At 38.9% G+C, this 19199-nt stretch overlaps 2 protein-coding genes across 7 annotated transcripts in view; one reads left to right on the forward strand and one right to left on the reverse strand.

Annotated features, from left to right (window-relative positions):
• The window catches only part of PRDX4 (peroxiredoxin 4), a 61492-nt gene extending 52470 nt beyond the window's left edge, over positions 1-9022 (forward strand). The window contains exons 3-9 of the mRNA XM_085302063.1: positions 2474-2591; positions 3642-3758; positions 4245-4367; positions 5384-5514; positions 7275-7309; positions 8501-8547; positions 8889-9022. Of these exons, the coding sequence (XP_085158189.1) occupies positions 2474-2591; positions 3642-3758; positions 4245-4367; positions 5384-5514; positions 7275-7309; positions 8501-8547; positions 8889-8892 (575 nt within the window). The 3' untranslated portion in view covers positions 8893-9022. The remainder of the gene's footprint in view (positions 1-2473; positions 2592-3641; positions 3759-4244; positions 4368-5383; positions 5515-7274; positions 7310-8500; positions 8548-8888) is intronic.
• The window catches only part of ACOT9 (acyl-CoA thioesterase 9), a 32247-nt gene continuing 18362 nt past the window's right edge, over positions 5315-19199 (reverse strand). For 4 of the 6 annotated variants that reach the window (XM_085302066.1, XM_085302065.1, XM_085302068.1 and 1 more), the window contains 6 exons: positions 18912-19023; positions 17730-17820; positions 17142-17227; positions 16272-16359; positions 15933-16083; positions 12692-15662 (listed from right to left, as the gene is read on the reverse strand). In XM_085302066.1, coding sequence (XP_085158192.1) covers positions 15604-15662; positions 15933-16083; positions 16272-16359; positions 17142-17227; positions 17730-17820; positions 18912-19023 — 587 coding nt within the window. In that variant the 3' untranslated portion in view covers positions 12692-15603. Of the gene's footprint in view, positions 5735-12691; positions 15663-15932; positions 16084-16271; positions 16360-17141; positions 17228-17729; positions 17821-18911; positions 19024-19199 lie in introns of those variants that run through there. The other 2 variants (XR_014895499.1, XR_014895498.1) reach the window with 2 other exon arrangements.

The raw sequence follows: 19199 nt of genomic DNA on the forward strand, positions 1-19199 counted from the left end.
GGGGAGGGCGGCGCGGGGGAGGGCGGCCCGGCACCGCCGGCGGCGGAGGCGACGGGAGGATCCCGTCCGGCGGAGCCAAAGCCGCTCCCGGGCGGTGAGTGCGGCGGGCGCCCAGGGAGGCATCCGCCGCCGGGGTGGGCGGGAAGGAGGCGGCCGAGCACCGAGCCTCCCCCCCGCCCCGGCCTTGTGTCCTTGCCGGCTGCCTGTGCAGGGTCAGCCCCAAAAGTGAGCCGAGGTTCTCGGTCAGCGTGCGGTCCTTAGGGCACGGGGAGCTTCCTGCAAAAGGGAGCGTCCCGCGAATATCTCGGCGGGTCCTGAATTTCTCCCCGTTTTCCAACTGAGTGTGTGCCCATAGCAACTAGCATAGTGCATCCATTTTGTGCGCTGGGGGAGGCCGTGGAGGCGCAGAAGGACTGCTCAAGGTCCCTTCCAAACTTACATTTTTACCGTGCCAGGTTGGCAGCTAATTCAACCAGGTCTGCCTTCCCTGAGGCAGGGAACGAGTTAAGGGAAACTGTAAACACAGTATGTAGAAGTAACTGATGCTCCCTGTGACCAGAGGTACTAACTCTTCATGGAGAAGGTCACTTGGCTTGTTCCACGCCATGCCACGCGCTTAAGGCACCACATCACACAACCTGCAGCTCTCGCAAACAGGATATATGTTACAGCTGCAACAAAATGTCTGATACTTCCATGCCAGCACTGCTTTTGGTTATTACTGAACTTAGTTTGACAGTGGTTTTTGTGTCTGTCCTGTCCTGTCATCTCATTRCATCATGGCAGAGTGAGGTGCAAACATCTTTAATAGAGTACAGTTAAACGTTCAGTGTTCAGTGGCACCTGTTCAAATGGTCACCTGCTTTTAGACATTTCAGTTTCATAGAACTGCAAATTGAGAAAAGTGTAGTAGTGGTAATCTTTGCTGAGAGAATTTACAGTKTTAAGTCCATTTCCTATACTGAGCCAGGACAGCACTTCCATTTTAAACCTTTGCAAACAGATGGTATGAAAAATACTGGAAGCCAGCCAAGATACTATGTGACCAATTTGTYTCCCCCCCCCTTTGTAATGTATATTACTACAGCATTTCACGCAAATTTTTAACAATAACATTAATTTAAAAATGTCCAAAGCAGAATATATTTTATTAAATTCCTYTACCTTCTCCCTCCTAATTTGGAGATCAGTTGAAGAGAATTTTTTCCTACAGATTTGGCTAGGRGTATCATTTTTTCTAATGAAAMAACATATTTGGAAAAACTGTGGGCAGTTCTAAGTAACTTGGACATTAGTCCTTGCCCGCACTTGAAAATAATACCTTACCTTCAAAGATGCAGTAAAAAAAAGCATTAGAGGGAAGTCCTGAGCTTGAAATCTGATCATCAAGAATTTTACAAAAGACTTAAGAGGAAGAAAAGCAATCTTCAACATATTTAAAACTAAACTGGTTTTGTCAATCATATCTGCTGATTTTGTGTACTCATATTAATGCATCATTTATGGCTTGTATAAAGTTAAACTAAATAAGACTGCATGTCCACTTTCAGACACAATATGTCTRATGTTTTAGGGTACTTTTTGCAATCTTTATTCTGTAATCATCATCCAGATAAAAGACTCTGTATATTTTTCTCAGCAGCATAATAATTTCCTGGGATTGTATGTCAATGTCCTTTACATCACAGTTGTATTCGGATGAATTTTACCTCATATCTCCAGCATACACTAACCATTGTCAATAGAATCCACATTATTATGGCTTTAAWACTGAAAATAGTACTTGGCAGAATCTTTTTTTTTTTTTTTAATTCAGGATTGAGCCCTTAAAATAGCAATAGTAAATACTACATTTCATCCATTTCTAATTGCATTTTTTTAAATACAACTATAACCAAATTACAGTTTGTAATTCAACTAATATACAGTGCATTTTTAGGCATTTGTCTCTAAACATGTTAGAGCATATACTTTCTTCTGATCTTGAATTCCAGGTAGTCTTTCTTGGAGWAAGAGTTGCAATATGAATTTTAACCATCCTATGCTGATGATTCACAGCAGTTATTCATAACAAAATAGTATGGTTTTCTGAAATCTGAAACAGTTTCTTCTTCAGTCTGTATAGGTGTTCTGTCATCAGCTGGTGGTGAACATGTGATGTATTAAATATGTCCAGATAAKGTATATGCATCCTTTATCATCAGTGAATCAGGTGGCTCATATATAAGTTCAGCTTTGTYGAATAATATATTTTCCATGCATACTGAAATGTTTGTTGCTTCAGCATTCTGTAACCTAGGTCAGCTGTGAACTTCTAAAGAAGAAAGCTTGAYCTTTTTTTTAATTGCATGCAGTACATTATTTTTAAACATAAGTAAGAATGTTATCCATGTACATGAGCTAGCTGATGAAGAGCTTTGTTTGAACGTGTGCTTCATGTAGTCTCTTACTTTGACTGTTCTTCATATTTCAGTTTCCAAGCCTGCACCGTACTGGGAAGGAACAGCAGTCATAAATGGAGAATTTAAGGAGCTGAAGTTAACAGATTACGAAGGAAAATACCTTGTCTTCTTTTTCTATCCTCTTGACTTGTAAGTAAGATCACTGTAGATGTACCAAGCTGAGCGCAGCTACACTTGACTCAAAATTCAGTTGTTTTTCTCTTTTTTTTTTCCTTTCTGTTAGGTGAGGTTTTGGGGAAGGAGAGGAGAGAGATGGGGGAAAAGGCATTCTTTGCATTTGTACTTTTATTGTGCAGTGGTAAGATTGTAACAAAGTATTTGTCCACATAAATTCTCCAGACTAAACAGTARCCTTCTGTCTGTAGCATCTAGTCAGGCAACCTTTACATTCTGTATTATGCTGTAAATCACTGCTGCAAACAGAAGATAGCATCTCATCTATATTTTTTCATACTGTATGAAGGGACATTAAGAGATAGTGTTTTCCCATATCCTAAGAATATTCAACATTACCCTCCTTTAGTTGGAATGCAGTAATTTCACTGGTTCGTTGAAGATGCTCCTGTTTTCTACCAAGCAATCCCATTCTTTTTCTCAAAATGAGGAGCAGAATAAGCAGTACAGTGACAGRGTGCATAACTGCCTTAATGTTATTAAGGGAACGACTTGACTTTTGGTTTCTTACTTTGCATATAGCTTCAAAGACCAAGGAATTGTGACCTTCTTTACCATTATCTTTCTTCTGTAACCAAAGAAGTTCAAGTTAAAATACTTAAAATAAGMAGACATACACTGCATCAAGAAGTTACAATATGTTCCACTGACTTGGCATATCATGCTTAAATTCAGCTACTTCATATTTGCCAAGTCTGAGAGAAAATAATTATAAATATGCTTGCATCCAGATCATAAGCTAACTGTAGGCTTATAATCTTCTTTAGTAGTAAATTGTAATTAAGMTAGAATCTGAGACTGGATAATCTGTCAATCAGCATTTTGGTATATATCTGAAGAGGCAATAAAAAAACAAAAGCTGAAATAATTTCTGATAAGTCCATAACTTAYTTTCCATTTCTTTTTACAAAATCTAACTCCTTTGAAGAAGCTAGTTACTAATAAGTCAAAAAGTGAASTTGCTGGATGCTTGAAGAAACTTTKACTTTTTTGTCTTTTATCTAGTACATTTGTATGTCCAACTGAGATAATCGCCTTCAGTGACAGAATTGAAGAATTCAGAGCAATAAATACTGAAGTAGTAGCATGTTCAGTGGACTCAAAGTTCACTCACTTAGCATGGTATGTATCTTGTCTTTTATTAAAAATTATTCATGGGTCATCTTAGCTGAAGAATGGTTTCCCCAGATTTGTAGCATATGTAGGTATATCATAATGTATAAAAGCATGATGCCATTGATAAAACTTCTTAAAATATTTTTTGGTGGTAAAAATGTTAAACCCTAGTGTATTAAAGTACCATTATCTTTGAAGTTGCTTAATATGTATTCTTTGAAATATATCATGTCCCAATCCAAAATATTTCAACTACAAAAAAAAAAAAAAAAGTGCACATATATGAATGCAAGTGTCTGTAAAAATGTATGACACTGTTCCAGCTCATGAGTTCACTGGTGTGCCATGGATGGCATTCATATCCCCTGCGTGCAGAACAAAAAACCAAAAATTTCAGTAAATCCTTCTGTCTGTACTGTTCTGGTTTGTGGCTTAATTTTCTGTAGGGGATGTGAAACTTAAGGATACAGCTACCTCTCATTTCTTTCAAAGGATCAATACTCCTCGAAAACAAGGAGGACTTGGACCAATGAAGATTCCACTTCTTTCAGATTTGACACACCAAATTTCAAAGGACTATGGCGTGTATCTGGAAGATCAAGGGCATACACTTAGGTATTTCACTTTGTTACAGTTAATTTTCCTTGTTGGAGTAGAACATCTTATTATATAGCTAAAGAAGCATTTGAAATTTTTCTTTTATGCTACCGTTGAGCTATATGCATTATTATAAGGGTGGCTGGTACTTTTTCGCATGAAATAGAGGGCACATCCCATGATCTTGTTTTATGGTGTATTAGCAACTCTGCAGCTAACTTACAACATGTACCTACAAAAGATCTTTCCTTCTCATTTGCACAATTCAAAATGCTTTAACAACACATCATGCCAATTATTTGTTACTGTTGCACAAAATAATTTGCATTAAATAACTTTCATATGAAGCCTTCCTTTAGTACTTGAAAATACATGAGGGCTYATCAGTGTGATTGGAATCATAGTATGCAGACATACTCCTTTTGTTCATGAGCTAAGCAACACCAGAAAGTGGTATTTTTTTAAAGCAAGAGCAGTTTTCACTTGGGCATTCACRCTCAGGGATAAGATAAATGCTGAAGAACACAAAAGAATAGCCATGATGAGCCTGAACAGGGACTAAGTTGGCATCATGTTTGACAGCACTCAGCAGCAGATGCCTAGGGCAGGGCAACACAACAGTAAGAATTCCCCAGAATTGCTGTGATTTAGGGACCTCCCAAGTCCAGGTGAAGACAAGACTGAGGGTAACCTGAGGCCTGATTCTTCCATAAATTTTACCAGTTGCTTTTTGGATCTCTATGTCTTAGCATCTGCCACATCCCAAAGTTTAGTTTTCTGTTTTAAAAAGAGAAGAGGAGATATGCAGACCAAGATGTATCTCCTCTTCTGTTTTTAACTTGCCCTCAGCTCATTTCATTTGATATCTACAAATTAAAAAAATACTAGGTAAGTAGCATTCTAAGGTGGTGGACACTGCATGGTGTTTGTGGAGATCAAATTTTTCTCATCCAGCAGACATAAAATAGCATGTGAAGACAACACTGTAATTAGTTCTGTTTTCTAAAAAGAGAAACTTATGTATGTTTTCACAGAGGCCTTTTCATTATTGACAATAAGAGAATCCTTCGACAGATCACAATGAACGACCTTCCTGTTGGGAGATCAGTGGATGAAACGCTTCGTTTAGTACAAGCATTTCAGTACACAGACAAACATGGAGAAGGTGCTCTTTAAAATATTTTTTGTATTGCAAATTGCTTTATTTAGACTGGAAGGTGTATTTATAGCTTTTTGGAAGCAAGGTACTTGGTATCATCAGAGACGAGAATGATGGAGCATCTGTGAAGTGTTTTGATTGTCCTGCTTCAAGATTTTGTGRGTCTTCCCTAGGTTGTTCTTCCCTAGGTTGCCTCTGGTGTAGTAATTGACATTTTGCTTTACCCCTGTGTGAGAATGCAGAGCATAAAGCATTTCTCAGTCTGAATTGAGGCATATATACATACATATATATATAAATCATATATGTATATAAAATTTTTCAGCAAGCATAAAATCTGCACAATACATGAGGCACTACAGAATCAGCCTAGTACTGCAGTATATGTTGGCAGACTAGGATTGATGCTCAACATGGCAGTCCTTGTCCCATGTCATTTGTTGATGATGATCTGCAACAAGTAGTTGAGAGTGCTTCATATCAGGAAGCACGTTGATGTCGTGAAAGTTAGACCATCAGTCTTTACAGGTGCTACAGGGTGATCTTCCCCTGACAAAGTGTTTCTCGCTGACTTCAGGTCATTATTTTGTCTCAAATAGGGCTGTATTCCTCCCTGCAGTTCAGCTGCAGAGTGAACTTTTTACATAGCTTTAAATAATGAATTTAAATAAACAAAWTAATTATTTAAATGTTATTTAAATATTAATACAGATGTTCAGCAGCTTAACTTTCATTTCAACTCAGTTTCACTTGGCGTTTAAAAGTATCTTTATCTGAAGAAAGAGGTACAACTGCAGTTTACCTACAAACAGAAATGGTACAAATTGTCATGCTTTGCTGTACAGAATTAGAAAATATAAATACTGATACTTAGGCTACAAACCTAATAGTTTCCCAGTAAGGAAAATGAGTCTCTCTTACTTTAGTTACAAATTAATCTTCATCTATGCAATGTGTTTCCAAAGTACAAGATCTTTTTCTGTCATACACGCTATCTCCTCAGCTTCTGCATGAACTCTGAGGCAAGCCTCCTGAGACATTTTGTTCGATTCTTTGCACAGAGCGGAAGAAAAAAATCATTCAGAATTCCTGAATTATATTTGCAGTATTTTGTATGGCAGGGTGCTTTAAAGCAGCATAACAGGGCATAACTCAGGGCCTAAAGCCTCACGGAGAGCGCTGTGAATGGCATGAGTTTCACTCAGGAATGTRTGTCTGCACAGGCAGACTCACAGAGAGTCAGGGCTCTCTGGAGCAGCTCAGCCACGCCATATGCTGTATTTCTTGTTTTATGAGCAAGGTTTCAAATAAAAAAATCAGTTTCTGGTGGAATCTTTGAACAGATTTCCTTGCTTAGTAGAATTTCCCTGGTGTTGATTTTAAAACAAGCTAGGTCTCTTGTGTTGTTCACCTGCATTTTATCGTGAAATTTCTGTGTACAACAAGAATAGGTGTTAATTCTCAGATATTATTTTGCCAATACTTAATATAGAAGGGCATGAGAATTAAACCAAGATGCAAACATCTATCCAGAGATAATCAGTTTTCAGTTAATGGAAGTGGTAGGTAGTATCAGTTACGAATGTGTTACTGATACCATCACATGTATAAAGAAAATTGCATATTTCATAGTTGCAGATATTTACATGTGATGTTTCTGTGTTGTTTTACTTCTAGTTCAGAAAGAGTAATATTAAAGATGTCCAAAAAAAGCAAGCATGTGTGAAAATAACTACATTTACTCTTTTATTTATTTATTTTTCCAGTTTGCCCTGCTGGTTGGAAGCCTGGCAGTGAAACCGTAAGTTATATTTAAATACCATTACTTTAATGGAAATGATAACTGTTTTTTTTAAAGTGAAACACAAAGTTGTTGCAACTTTCAGTGAAATGACACCATCAAGAAGGTTGAGTGACGGTAATTTTTATTATGAATGTTTCAAGTATTAGTAAACTCATAGTTACAGCTTTTGGATTACTATTTCATAGAGAAGAGCTCATTTTTCTCATAAATAACTGAGGTAAAAGGTCAGACTGAGAGTTTTCAAGTTATCCAAATCAGGTGTGAAGAGTTCTTGATTGCTAATTGATGGCTGCTCAAGAGAGTTTTGGTTTTACACATGGAAGTTGAAAGAACACAAAAATTTCCAAAGTCTGACAAGTACTAGGTACCATGGTGTCTTGATCCTGGATCCTAGGCACTACCCAGTATAACTGATGTTCACAGGCTGCTGTAGGATTTTCCATGGAGGCAGTATAACATGGTCAGAACTCCAAGAGAGAGCACTGCTTTGCTGCACAGTAGCTCTTGTTACTATTCCTCTGCACGTGACTACACACTGAAGAGGAGGCAGGGTTGAAATAAATGATGTCAATGAGTGTTTATGTTCTGTGGGCTTGGATCAAGCCTCAGGAGAATAACGAAGCTTTTACTAAAGGTCCGAGTTGCCTAGTTTAGATGAGATCACTTTCATTTATGTGGCTTTTTCTGAACTATCTTCTATCTTAACAAAAAAGCAGGTCCCAGCAGCTTCTAAACAGAATAGTGTACATTTTAATTGACAGTAAAAACAGTGGAATGTTAAACTAGTTTTACTTCCTGGGTGTGAAACTTTTACAGGACAACTGGAGGCCAGAAGTCACATCCTTTGAGCTAGCAGAGGTTTGTCTCAGAGGGAAAAGCTGAATATTAAGATTTTAAGATGAAGGAGGTCTGGCTGGCCTAACAGATATGTATTTTGGCATTGGAAGTTCTGTCCTCCATAATCTAATACTGTAACTCTATATTATTTACTACATTTTTTCTGAAAACCAGTCTTACAATGCTGAGATTAACAGGTCTAGTACTATCAATATAAAGTGCTGAATGCATAAGCTGTTCTCTTTCTTCTCTGTGGAAAAAAATGCTTAAATAGAGTAGTTCAAACACACTTGCTTGAAGATACTTTAGCATCTATAGCCAATGCCTTCTAAACGTGTTTGATTTGATTAGATCAAACCAGAGGAAGCCATGAGAGTGTGGTGGCCAAGGGAAGAACTGTAAGTAAATTCTAAGACATTGTTTATAGATGTTAAATACCTTGCTTTTGGTGCAAGCAACATTGATGTATGTGCTTTCAGCTGTCCAGACTCTTCCTTTGGTAGGCTGCACTCTCTCTTCCACCAATTAAACCTTTCTGCTCTTAGGCATCTATATAGATAAACAGTAATCTAGTATCAGGTCAATACAATTCTAGATACTAGAATAAACTTTCAGATGTTGTTTGTGGGTTGGCCTTAACACAAGTACTTCACAGTATGATGGTATTTTGGTTTTATAGTACATCATATTTGTGTGATACTGTTTTTAGACTAACATTTTCTTTTTCTTTCTTGTACAGATAATTCCTGATCCTGCTGGGAAACTGAAGTATTTTGATAAACTAAACTGAGGCTCACTTCTGTTGAATTGCATAGGTCATACTCAACTTGATTTTTGCCAATAAAATTTCATTAAGTTTGTTACTTTCTTGAATTTGGCTAAGACCATTATAGCTCCAGCTGCTTAAATAGGAGCTTGATAAGCTTATTAGTTATCAGAGGGTATTTTGTGAAATACATTTATAGCATGTTTACCCTGCCAGTATTGTTCAGATGCTTGCTTTTCCCAAAACATACTTTCCTTAGCATCTCACTTAGATTCATGAGTTTCACTACTGATAGAGCATGACCAAGCAGACAGGATTTTGTGGAAATTAAGCAATCTAGGAGCTACAGCTAGCAAACAGCAACTTGGTATGGTTCGTTAGACCACATTCCAGAGGCAATAGTAGCCTGAAGCCAAAAATATAGTTACGGCTGCTGAATTAAATTTCTAGCTTGTCCGAAGTTGGAAAACACTTTTTTCTTTAAGCTATTAACATAGTCTATGCTACATTAATCAGTACAAGTGCACTGGAAAAAAARTCAGCTATGTCAGTTCATGTAGTTCAAGAGCTGAACCAGTATTTTTTTTCTCACACATTTGTAGTTAACATGCTGGTAAGATCAGTTCTGTTCCCCGTGGGCTGTATTTATCCTGGTCTTAAAGTATTACAGATAYACACACTAGTTTTTGCTCTGTGCTGCTCCACATGTTACTATGGCTCCTAGTTTTAAGGGAGTAATTTCTTTCCTAAAATTATTATTGATGTGCTCAATGGCCATCAGAAACTCTGTGGCTCACGTACATGTATTTCTTCTTTCAAGGGATAACATCACCTTCTAACACATACCTAATCCTTACCTTCACTGGAGATGCCTTTTATAAGAACATCTTTTTCTTGCCCTTCCCACCCCTCCCTCTTTTTAACATAATACTCTACAGTTTATGCAATTGGAAAGACAGTGCTCAACTCCGTAAATCAGTGTCAGCCTGTCACCAGGACTGCTGTGCTCTGGTCTGTGAAAAGGCCACAGATGACACATCCTCTCTGCTCCAATCCAGCATCACTAGTATCCATACCTGGATGACTAGTATCCATACCTGGATGCTATGCTCCAGAGAACTCAGCTCCCCCTTCCCTGCCAGTTCATATAAGCTTCCCTGCCTTCCATGTACACAGATGCTCCAGTACAGTTCTGTAGAACTAGACCAACAGACGCATTTTCACTGTAAAGTTACCTGACTCTGTACATTTCAGTGAGTAATGAGCAGCTYTTCAGGTTAGTAGCTGCAGGTTGAGGGTAGAGGCTGCTGCTTGATTTTTGCTTCAGCTCTTAACACAAATGATAGCTTTGGGCATGTGCATGGCAGGCAGAACTACCACCACAGCAAGCCTAACTCCACCAGCCCCAGATACAAGAGCCCTGATGATAATTTAGCTCCCCCTCAGATCTGGGAGAGCAGTGCATGACCACAGYCAGAGTGCAACAGAGGCAAAACAGGTACATGGAAGACATGAATGCCGGAGGCTGGCAACGTGTTGCTCCAGCCCTTGCAAATTCAAAATGCCAAAAGGCAGCACATAAGAGAGAGAGTTTCTCACATACCTGGGCTGTAAATCAGCTCAGGATTAAATTATCAACAAAGAGAACATTCAAATAAACAACTCCAAACAACTCCAGCGTGACTAATGCAGGCCCAGCATCTCCATGGATATTCATAAGCAGCCCAGGGCACAAAACAAACCTAACATATGTGCCTCTKACAAACAGCTCTGCTCTTGTTTAGCCATCAGTACAAGTACTTACTCTGCCTGYGTGTTCAGTCTGGGAAGACACACCTAGAACTCTCCTAACAGCAAGAACATTTGTTCTACTAAGCCAGCAAATGAGAAGAGAGGGGAAAGAGGAGAGGAGGAGTTAACACCCGTATTTTGAATATACKGCAGCCTACAGCTCCTTGCTGAGCCAGGCAGGTAGGAACTCAGAGTAACAGAACCATAGGCTGTGCCACTGCAGCAGGTACAGCAGCAGCATCACACGAAAGCATGCGCTGGAAGCTGTACAACTCCCACGCTGAGAAAGGAAAACGGGACCAAGAATGCTTACTGACCGAGCACACTGACCGAGCACACTGACGCAGCCTGCACACCTCTGAAAAGAGCAGATTCAGGTACACAGCTGTATACTTGGGCCAAATTTAAAGGGCTTAGCCTTCTACAGAGGGCTACAGTAAGGAAGGCATACAATAAGGAATGACTACGGAACTATTTTTTAACAAGGAGTTCAACAGGAATAAAAAGTTTTAAGGAAACAGTCCTTAAGCAAAGACCTGAGTCTCCATGTAACCATATATATATTTGAAAGGAAAGAGTATTTCTATAGAAAGGCAGAACAGGGTTTTATAGAGATTTGAATATGCTGGTAGGGAAGTTTAGGAAGGAAAAGACTGGATGAAAAATACAGTACTTGTACTGGTGCTTAAGGAGAGAGATGCAACAGCTGGGGAACTTGTCTTTTTGAAAGACARAAAAGAAAAACTTTCCAGGGCTCCAACTTTTCCCAAACATAATAAAAGCTCTCTTCCAAGCCCACCCTACCAGGCCAAAGGCTTTTCTATTCCATGGTGACCACTTAGATCTGACAAACTCTTCAGCAAAGAGGCTCCTTAGTATGTATTGAACAAAACTCCTGGAAAGCAATGAGACTCACAATGTATGCCTTCAACTTCCACTGCCTTTTTAGGCAAAAAACTCACACTCTTGGGATTACTGTCTCAGCTGTAAAAGAAAAGCTTCATAAAGTAGTGGAGCTTCATCTGGAGGTGAAAGCCACCTCTACAAGTACAGAGGTTCCACCTTTTGAAAGAAGTGAACCAACCTCCTCGGGGCTGGTGCTCCAGCAAAGCTATCTTACCAAAAACCACCGGCAGATGGTGCCCAAATTGCACGCGGATGTGCTTGAGAAACTTCTGCCTCCAGCTCCTCAGCCAACCAGCTCTGCCAGAGCTGGGGTCTGACCTTCCTGAGATGCAGAGCCCTGATGCTGTTTTACTTGTGTCGCTGTAAAAAGCAGTTCACTTTAAGCAGCATTTAATTCTTGAGGTGATCTGCCAGAGGCCCCGCCACCATCCTGCAGAACACAAAAAGCGTAAGGCCCAGAGAGGGGGGGATTTGTCCCTGCGCCACGACTGCAGTTTCTTACTGAAACATTACCAGATAAAATAAAGGAGCTAACTCGTAAGGAGGAACCAGAATGTGTTACTGAGTACCCCAAGCACCGGTCCCCAGAGCCCCACTCCACTGCTCCAAGAGTCTCCCCTTTCCGCTGTGTAAAAGATACAGAGTAAAGGGCAGAGGCCCAGAAGAGCCTCCAGCCTCCTGGTTAGGATGCCCTGCTGGGACGTGAGACTGCYGGTGGTCACAGCAGCACCAGTGTATTTTATATGCAGATATCATCATTGCACCCTCCCTCAACTATGCCTTCAACAACAGCAATCACCAGCCCCGTGCAGAAACCCTGTACTCAGCCTGCCCCCATCAGCTGCCAGCTGAGWCAGCGAGGACTGCCCAAGTCCTGTGTCCCCACTGGGGCTCAGGCCTGGCCAGCCCTGGGCACATGCTCCTGGCTCTCTGAGTCCCCAAGGACCATCAACGGCCCTCGCACACCGGCTAATGCTGTCACAGCTTCAGCAACTTTCTTCCTACAATGCGCCCTACAATAYTCTTAGCTGCAAAAGAATCCTGAAAATTTGAGGAGGGATTACTAAAAATTGTTCCAATATTTTGTACTAAGTCATTTTTAATCATTTTATTTTTGACACAAGAAATAAAGACATCCAAAATAAAGCACTATGGGGGGCACTTAGCCCACCTGATCTCACAGAATTTGCCTCATACATACATTACTGTTAACTAAGAGGCTTGGGGTGGCAATCCAGCTGCTGGAATTCCCACTTCCTTGCTGTATTYCAAGACATGATGGGCACAGAAACATTTACTTTCCACTACAGAGCCACAGCCAGTTCCACAGACATGTTAAGCTATAAACAAAAATATTTTCTATTAACACATTTAGCCTTGTGTGGTAATGGTTAGTCACTTTATAGCAGCGAGGGGTTGGTCATTAAGTTGCAACATAAACCTAACAATAATTACTGTGTTAAAATATTTCAACTCTGAATGTGAAATTTAAGAAAAACTAATTTTATCTTACCCATGAAAGCATACAGTGATGTACATAAACAACATTCCTCAAACACAGATATCCTTGGCCTAGTCTCAAAGACAGAGTCAGCCTGGAGTTACCTTCCAAGATTAAAAATACATGAACACATATTCTATGTTTTTCTTTTTATTACTATACATAGTTTACATAGTTTTTATATATTTATATATATATATATATATATATATATATGTATATGTATATACACACACATACCTATATTCTATATGGCAATACCTACATTTCTATAGTTAACTGTGATTGTTGTACATTCTTAAGACACTATGAACTTTGAAAATACACATCCTTTTAAGAACCTTTGCTAGATTCATTTTCTTCACTGTTTCCAGGGAGTTTTATGTCATGCTTTCCTCCCCACTACATTATCTCTTTTCTTCCTCTCCAAACACTTTCCAAATGGTAACTTTAGAAATTATGATGAATTCATATTTAAATATAACTGGCAGTGGAGGAAGAGTTTGGTACTCGCTTAACTTATAGTTACTATGCAAAAGTGACCCACATAGGACCACTGGGCCAATGCTAAAAAACTATAGTCAAAAGTAATAGGTAGTTCTGAAACAGATCTCTCAACTTCCTGCTTCAGTGCTTCCTGCTTCAGTTTGAATATTCCACAGTCATGCATACAGCCAGGGGGTGAAGCTGGGACAGAATTTCATTTTGTGTGTGTGTGTGTGTGATCAGTCAAATATATTCAGCTTCCAAAGAGCACAAAGAGGAAGAAAACAGAAAACACACACGTAGTACATACCTCCAGTTTCATAACTATTAAAGGAGTATAAGATCATATAGCTGCATCAGTAATRAAGTGTGGCTGAAGAGAGGAACTCYATATAAGGGAGAGGGAGCATGCTATCACTGCAACGCAACAACGTAATCCATATCAAGTAACGCTGTTTCTCCACTGGAAAGCTGTCTAACACATGCAGCAAAATCTTAGAAGGGAAAGGCCAACGTGTTATGCGCCAGCAGAAGGAACGCTCATTCCCCTGCCGTGAACGGCCATCAGCTTTTACAAGCTATGAACTTCACATTATCATTCTAGTGTCAGAGGAAGCTGCTCCTGATCATGAATTTCTCAAACTTTCCTACTTAGAAATAAAATCTCACTATGTTGCTTTATTTTATTAACTTGTTTCATGCGTCTTTGCTGAGTCACACCAAATCTACCTGCTGCTTCCCCCATTTTGGAGATTTTAAGCCTAAAAGGGACAGCTGAGTTTATTCTCCTGCACTGYAGCACATGATAGTTTAGCCACTTAACCTACTGCTGAGTCTGCTACTCTGGTTTGGGTGTCTTGATCACACAGGACATCTGTCTTGATTTGAAGGTATCGGAGATCCAATTTTGTGGCTGTGACTGTCCTTCACAGATAAACTTGACAACCTTTAGAGTAGTGCAACAGTCATATTCCATTACAGTCTACCCCTAAACAGGAATGGTATAGTTATTCCCCCACAGGAGAATAACAATTCTCTTGCAATTCAGCAGCTGACTTGGGAGATGCTCAACACAGGTTCTCTGGACCCTTGACTCCTGCATCTATCAAACACAACCATTACCATTCTATCASCATTGTCCTTTCTCTGCTCCCAACCCCAAAAAAACCAAAATGTTTCGCTCTACAATGCCCTTTCCCAATATCAATCAGATCTCCACTCTACAGACCATCATGAATAATTCATTCAGGATCGCACTTGCAGTTACAGCAACAAACAAACAAGTTTTTACAAGAGGTTAGCAGGACTGGCTGTATGCAAACAGAATGCCAGAACAGCCCATCTGGCTATTTTATTTCACTACAAAAACCAGTCTCCTCCCCAGGGAACAGGAAACCATCCAAAACAGAAGCAGCAACAACACTGTAAAATCACAGATGATGGAAAATGCCTGTTTGCATATGCACATACTAATATCTTCTGCACACTCTAATAATTTGTGAGCTTGCTACTGTCCAGACRCTTGTGTCTTTGCTCAAAAACAACAATATCCTGAACCTAATTTACACGTTAATGTAGGTCAAATGGCTTCATCTTCATTTATCTACTTATTGCCCATATTTTTCTGATAGAACTTCTACTCCTTATCAGAGAAACACAAAGGTGAATTACGAAGGGAAATAAGGCAGATGGTGACTAGACAGCAAAGGTGTTAACAAGATCTCTCAAAGCAGACAGACAGAAGCTTTCTAAAGATGGTGTTTTTTTCAGCCTTTTTTCCTATAAGAATCAATGTGTCAAAGTAGAGTTCTAAAAAATTTCCTAGTAGTAGAGAAATCCACTTACAAGCAACTACATAAACAGTGCTAAAAAGGATTTTTTTTTTTTTTTTTTTTTTTTTAAGTACTGCAGGCACCTGTCTGGTAGTCATCTCTGGCGACAGCTCTCTTTCAAAGACAGGACGCTGCTACACCGTTGATGGAGCATTCAAGCATTCAGTGCCTCTTAGATTTCTTTTAAGGTTGCAGTGAAGTGTCGCTTCCCATCTAAATACAACATGGACTCTGAAATAACGTGAAGAAAAGAGACAATACACTAGCAACTAGTATCAATTATGGGCAACTACAGAGAGTGGCAATACTAAAGAGCAATTCAAAATGCGTTTGTTCTATCATCAAAGCATACAATACATGTGCTATGCCATGAAATGTTGTTACATTATTCAAATGTCAATAGTTCATCTATTAAAATGAACAGCACTTCATTATATTCGAATAGAAAGAAAGTCTTCTTTCCTCAGAGTTATAATGAAAATGCATTAATTGGATACTTGCCTCCATATGTTTTGGGGACAACCCGTGGGACCTCCTTTTCTGATATAAATGTAAAATGGAAKATATTGGTTGTATGATGTTCTCTGGTATCTGCATCATAAACCTCACTGTGTACTCGAACCTGGATATAGTTTTTTTCTGTATAACACACCTACATGGTTAAGACAGGAGGTACAATTAGTAATTCAACATTGGCACTGGAAAACTGAAGCGGGCTTTGTTTTAATGTTTAAAAAGAAAAGTCACTCTCTCTCATAATGCACTGCTCATTACTAGTGATTAAGAGTGATAATACGAAGGGTAAGTTTTTCTGCTCTTCAAAAAGAAATCAGCTCCTACCTGTGCAGAAAGTAGTAGTAAGGATCCAACCTCAACTGGCCTCTGAAACATAATATCATCAACAGATACGATAAAAGGTCTGGAACCCCTGAGTAAGAAAAAGAGAAATTTGCTCTCAAGAGTAAGTAGGGTGCTTGTAGAAACTGAAGCTACTTCACTGTCAGCCTTTTAAAAGGATTTTTTTTTTTTAAGAAAATAAGTCTCAATCAAATACAAGCCACAGGAATTGCTGAAGAATTATGCCATCACCCTAGACAAAAATAACTGGAGGAAACCTCTCTTATACAAGTACACACTCCTTTAGGACACACTACGGCATCACTATCTTATGACTTAATGCTTGCCAGGCAATCTTCATGCCATTGTTGCTTAGGCCACAGTTGTCCAAGCACTGAGGAAAAACACTCATCTTTCTATCAGGCTATGCACATGCTCACATTAAAGTCATACAAAGATCTTTGCTGAGTGATGATCTCAGTTACATTTTCTAAGAACAAGCACTTTTTAGAAGTTCAGAAGCCATTACTTTTGTGTGTGTAATGAGAAAATGCAGTACCTGTTAGAATGTTTATTTCATATACTTAGAAGGAAAATGTATCTTTAGAAGTCAATCTCAATARCTTCGAAAGACAAAACAAAAAGGATATATTTTCTACTTTTACATGTGATGTTTAAAAAACAAGCTCTAAGGAGAAGATACAAATCTCTGTAAAAATGACAGGTGCACTGTCTAAGCAAAATACTGCTGTGTATTKTCACATTCAATCTAGGTCCTTTCTATTTGGGTTTATATTGGTTAACTTGTTTTTCTGACCTATGAATACAGGCACTCAAGTTCTGGATTATAAATACTGCAAGTCTGCAACTCACCCACAGCTGCAAGCAGTTGCCCATCCCAGTTCAAATGCTTTCCTCATGAGGAAACCCCCAAAGATCCTGTTGAAGATGTTCCGTTCCTACACGCAGAAACACCAGAAACAAACTGCTATGTAACATACATTCTTCCCAAAATAGCGTTGAATTCTGCCTAGGAATCTACACTTTTGTCTACAGAATTTAACAGAACACTCAGCATCTGAATATAAGAAGAGCACTACTGAAAAATATATACAAAAGGCCAAATGGCTGTAACAAGTTCACCTAATAGGAGCTCATCCAACTCATTTGACAATATAAGATCAAAACTCAAAATCAGTCATGAAAAAGAAGCCCAACTTAAACACTTTGCAAAGAAATTTCTTTACACAAAATGAGTWCTTTAATAATAAAAGAAAGCAGTGAAAAATCTATTTTCCGGTGTTAATCCATACAGATAATACAAAAATGGCAACAGAAACTCAGATCTAAATAGATAAGGAAGATGGAAGAACCTAAACAGAATAAAGTATTCACTAATCTTAAAAGACAATTATTAATTCAATAACCATTTTTGTAATTCATTAATATACTTCAAAATACCTGAGGGTGGCAAATCTGTAGGCTCTTCAGCTTTGCATCTTCCATCCATATAGAATTAGGCGGTAAAACACGACTCCGGAAACTTACAGTCCTATGAAAGAGGCAAAAACTTAAAAATCCACAATAGCAGAATTCGACAAGTCAAAAACGCGCAAAAAGGAAATGCTGGCACTAAAAAGAACAAAAATGCTACCACKGAAAGCTATTGCAACAGACCTTGAAGCCTTATCTAAAGAAGTATGTGGATTTGTTACTGTAATCATATAGCCTGCGCTTCTGATCTTTCAAATACTTCTGCTAATGTTCAAGTTTATGTGAACAGTCTCAACTTATGACAGTTGCATGAAAGGGGAGATAAACAGCATCCACAAAGCACATGCTTACTTTTCCAGAAAAGCCTTGTAATGTTTATTAAGTTATAATATGAATTAAAAGCACATATAACAGAGTAACTCAACATTAAACAGGCACACAGTTTGAGGTTTTCAAACCCAGAACAGTGTGAACAAAACATTTGCTAATTCTAATGGAGGGCATGTCTTACTTTGGTAAACAGCTTTGAAATATCAACTACATAATGTTAGTAAGTTAAAGAAATTATAAATTATCCACAAATGCAACAGTATGCTAATATCATTAGGCATTGCTCTACCACCACTGGCACTGGAAGATTTCACAGAAATTTCARCTGGAGAAGCATGTCAACACTATTCTCCCTCAGATAACGTTGTCAGGTGTTATATTTAAAATACATTGCAAGGTTACCTGGTCAAAACATGGCCAATTCCTTCCCTCACAAGTTTTCTAGATATCAAGGCAGAAAACTCTTACACAGTTGCAAGTCACAAGGCTGCAGAAGAGTTCCACTCCCTTCTTCAGTTAAACATCATTAACTTTCTTTCTGAAGATTATTCCAAGCAGCCTGCTCAGCTCGTTGTACTAATGCTGTCACTTTTATCATCCTTGCAGAGTTAACACTCTTGGATGTTTATGCCTCTTTTGAGAGGCATAAATGTCACATTTAACTTTGTATCTGTGTTTCAAGGAGAGCATTCAAGAATGTAAATGCTGAAATGGGAAAACAAAATGTCTACGCATCTTCCACTCCRCTCTCCAACTCAAAAGGCACGTTACTTTTCCCTCTCACAAGACTCCAGTTCTCCTCCACCCCTCCTTTCTTGCCTTGTGTCCAGCGTATTAAGGAATATGTCATGAACAACGTTTCTTTCTTCTGCTGTCGGAGCCATTTTCAGTAAGGAAGCAGTGCTGAAATCAATCCTCTTCATCTTGTTCACTAAAACATTAAAAAAAGAAAAAAATCTTATCAGAGTTCAAAGACAAAACCATTTCACTTGGCTCTGAGRATTTTAACCTGGAACAATCTCTCTTTCCACTTTATTTTCCCGCAAGTTAAAAGGTAAGATTCACAGTCCCACAGTGCTAGACTTGGACTCAAACAGGAATTTGGTT

This window comes from Rhea americana, unplaced genomic scaffold (genome assembly GCF_003343005.1).
Source record: "Rhea americana isolate MKP2758 unplaced genomic scaffold, rheAme1 scaffold_184, whole genome shotgun sequence".
Classification (NCBI taxonomy): domain Eukaryota; kingdom Metazoa; phylum Chordata; class Aves; order Rheiformes; family Rheidae; genus Rhea; species Rhea americana.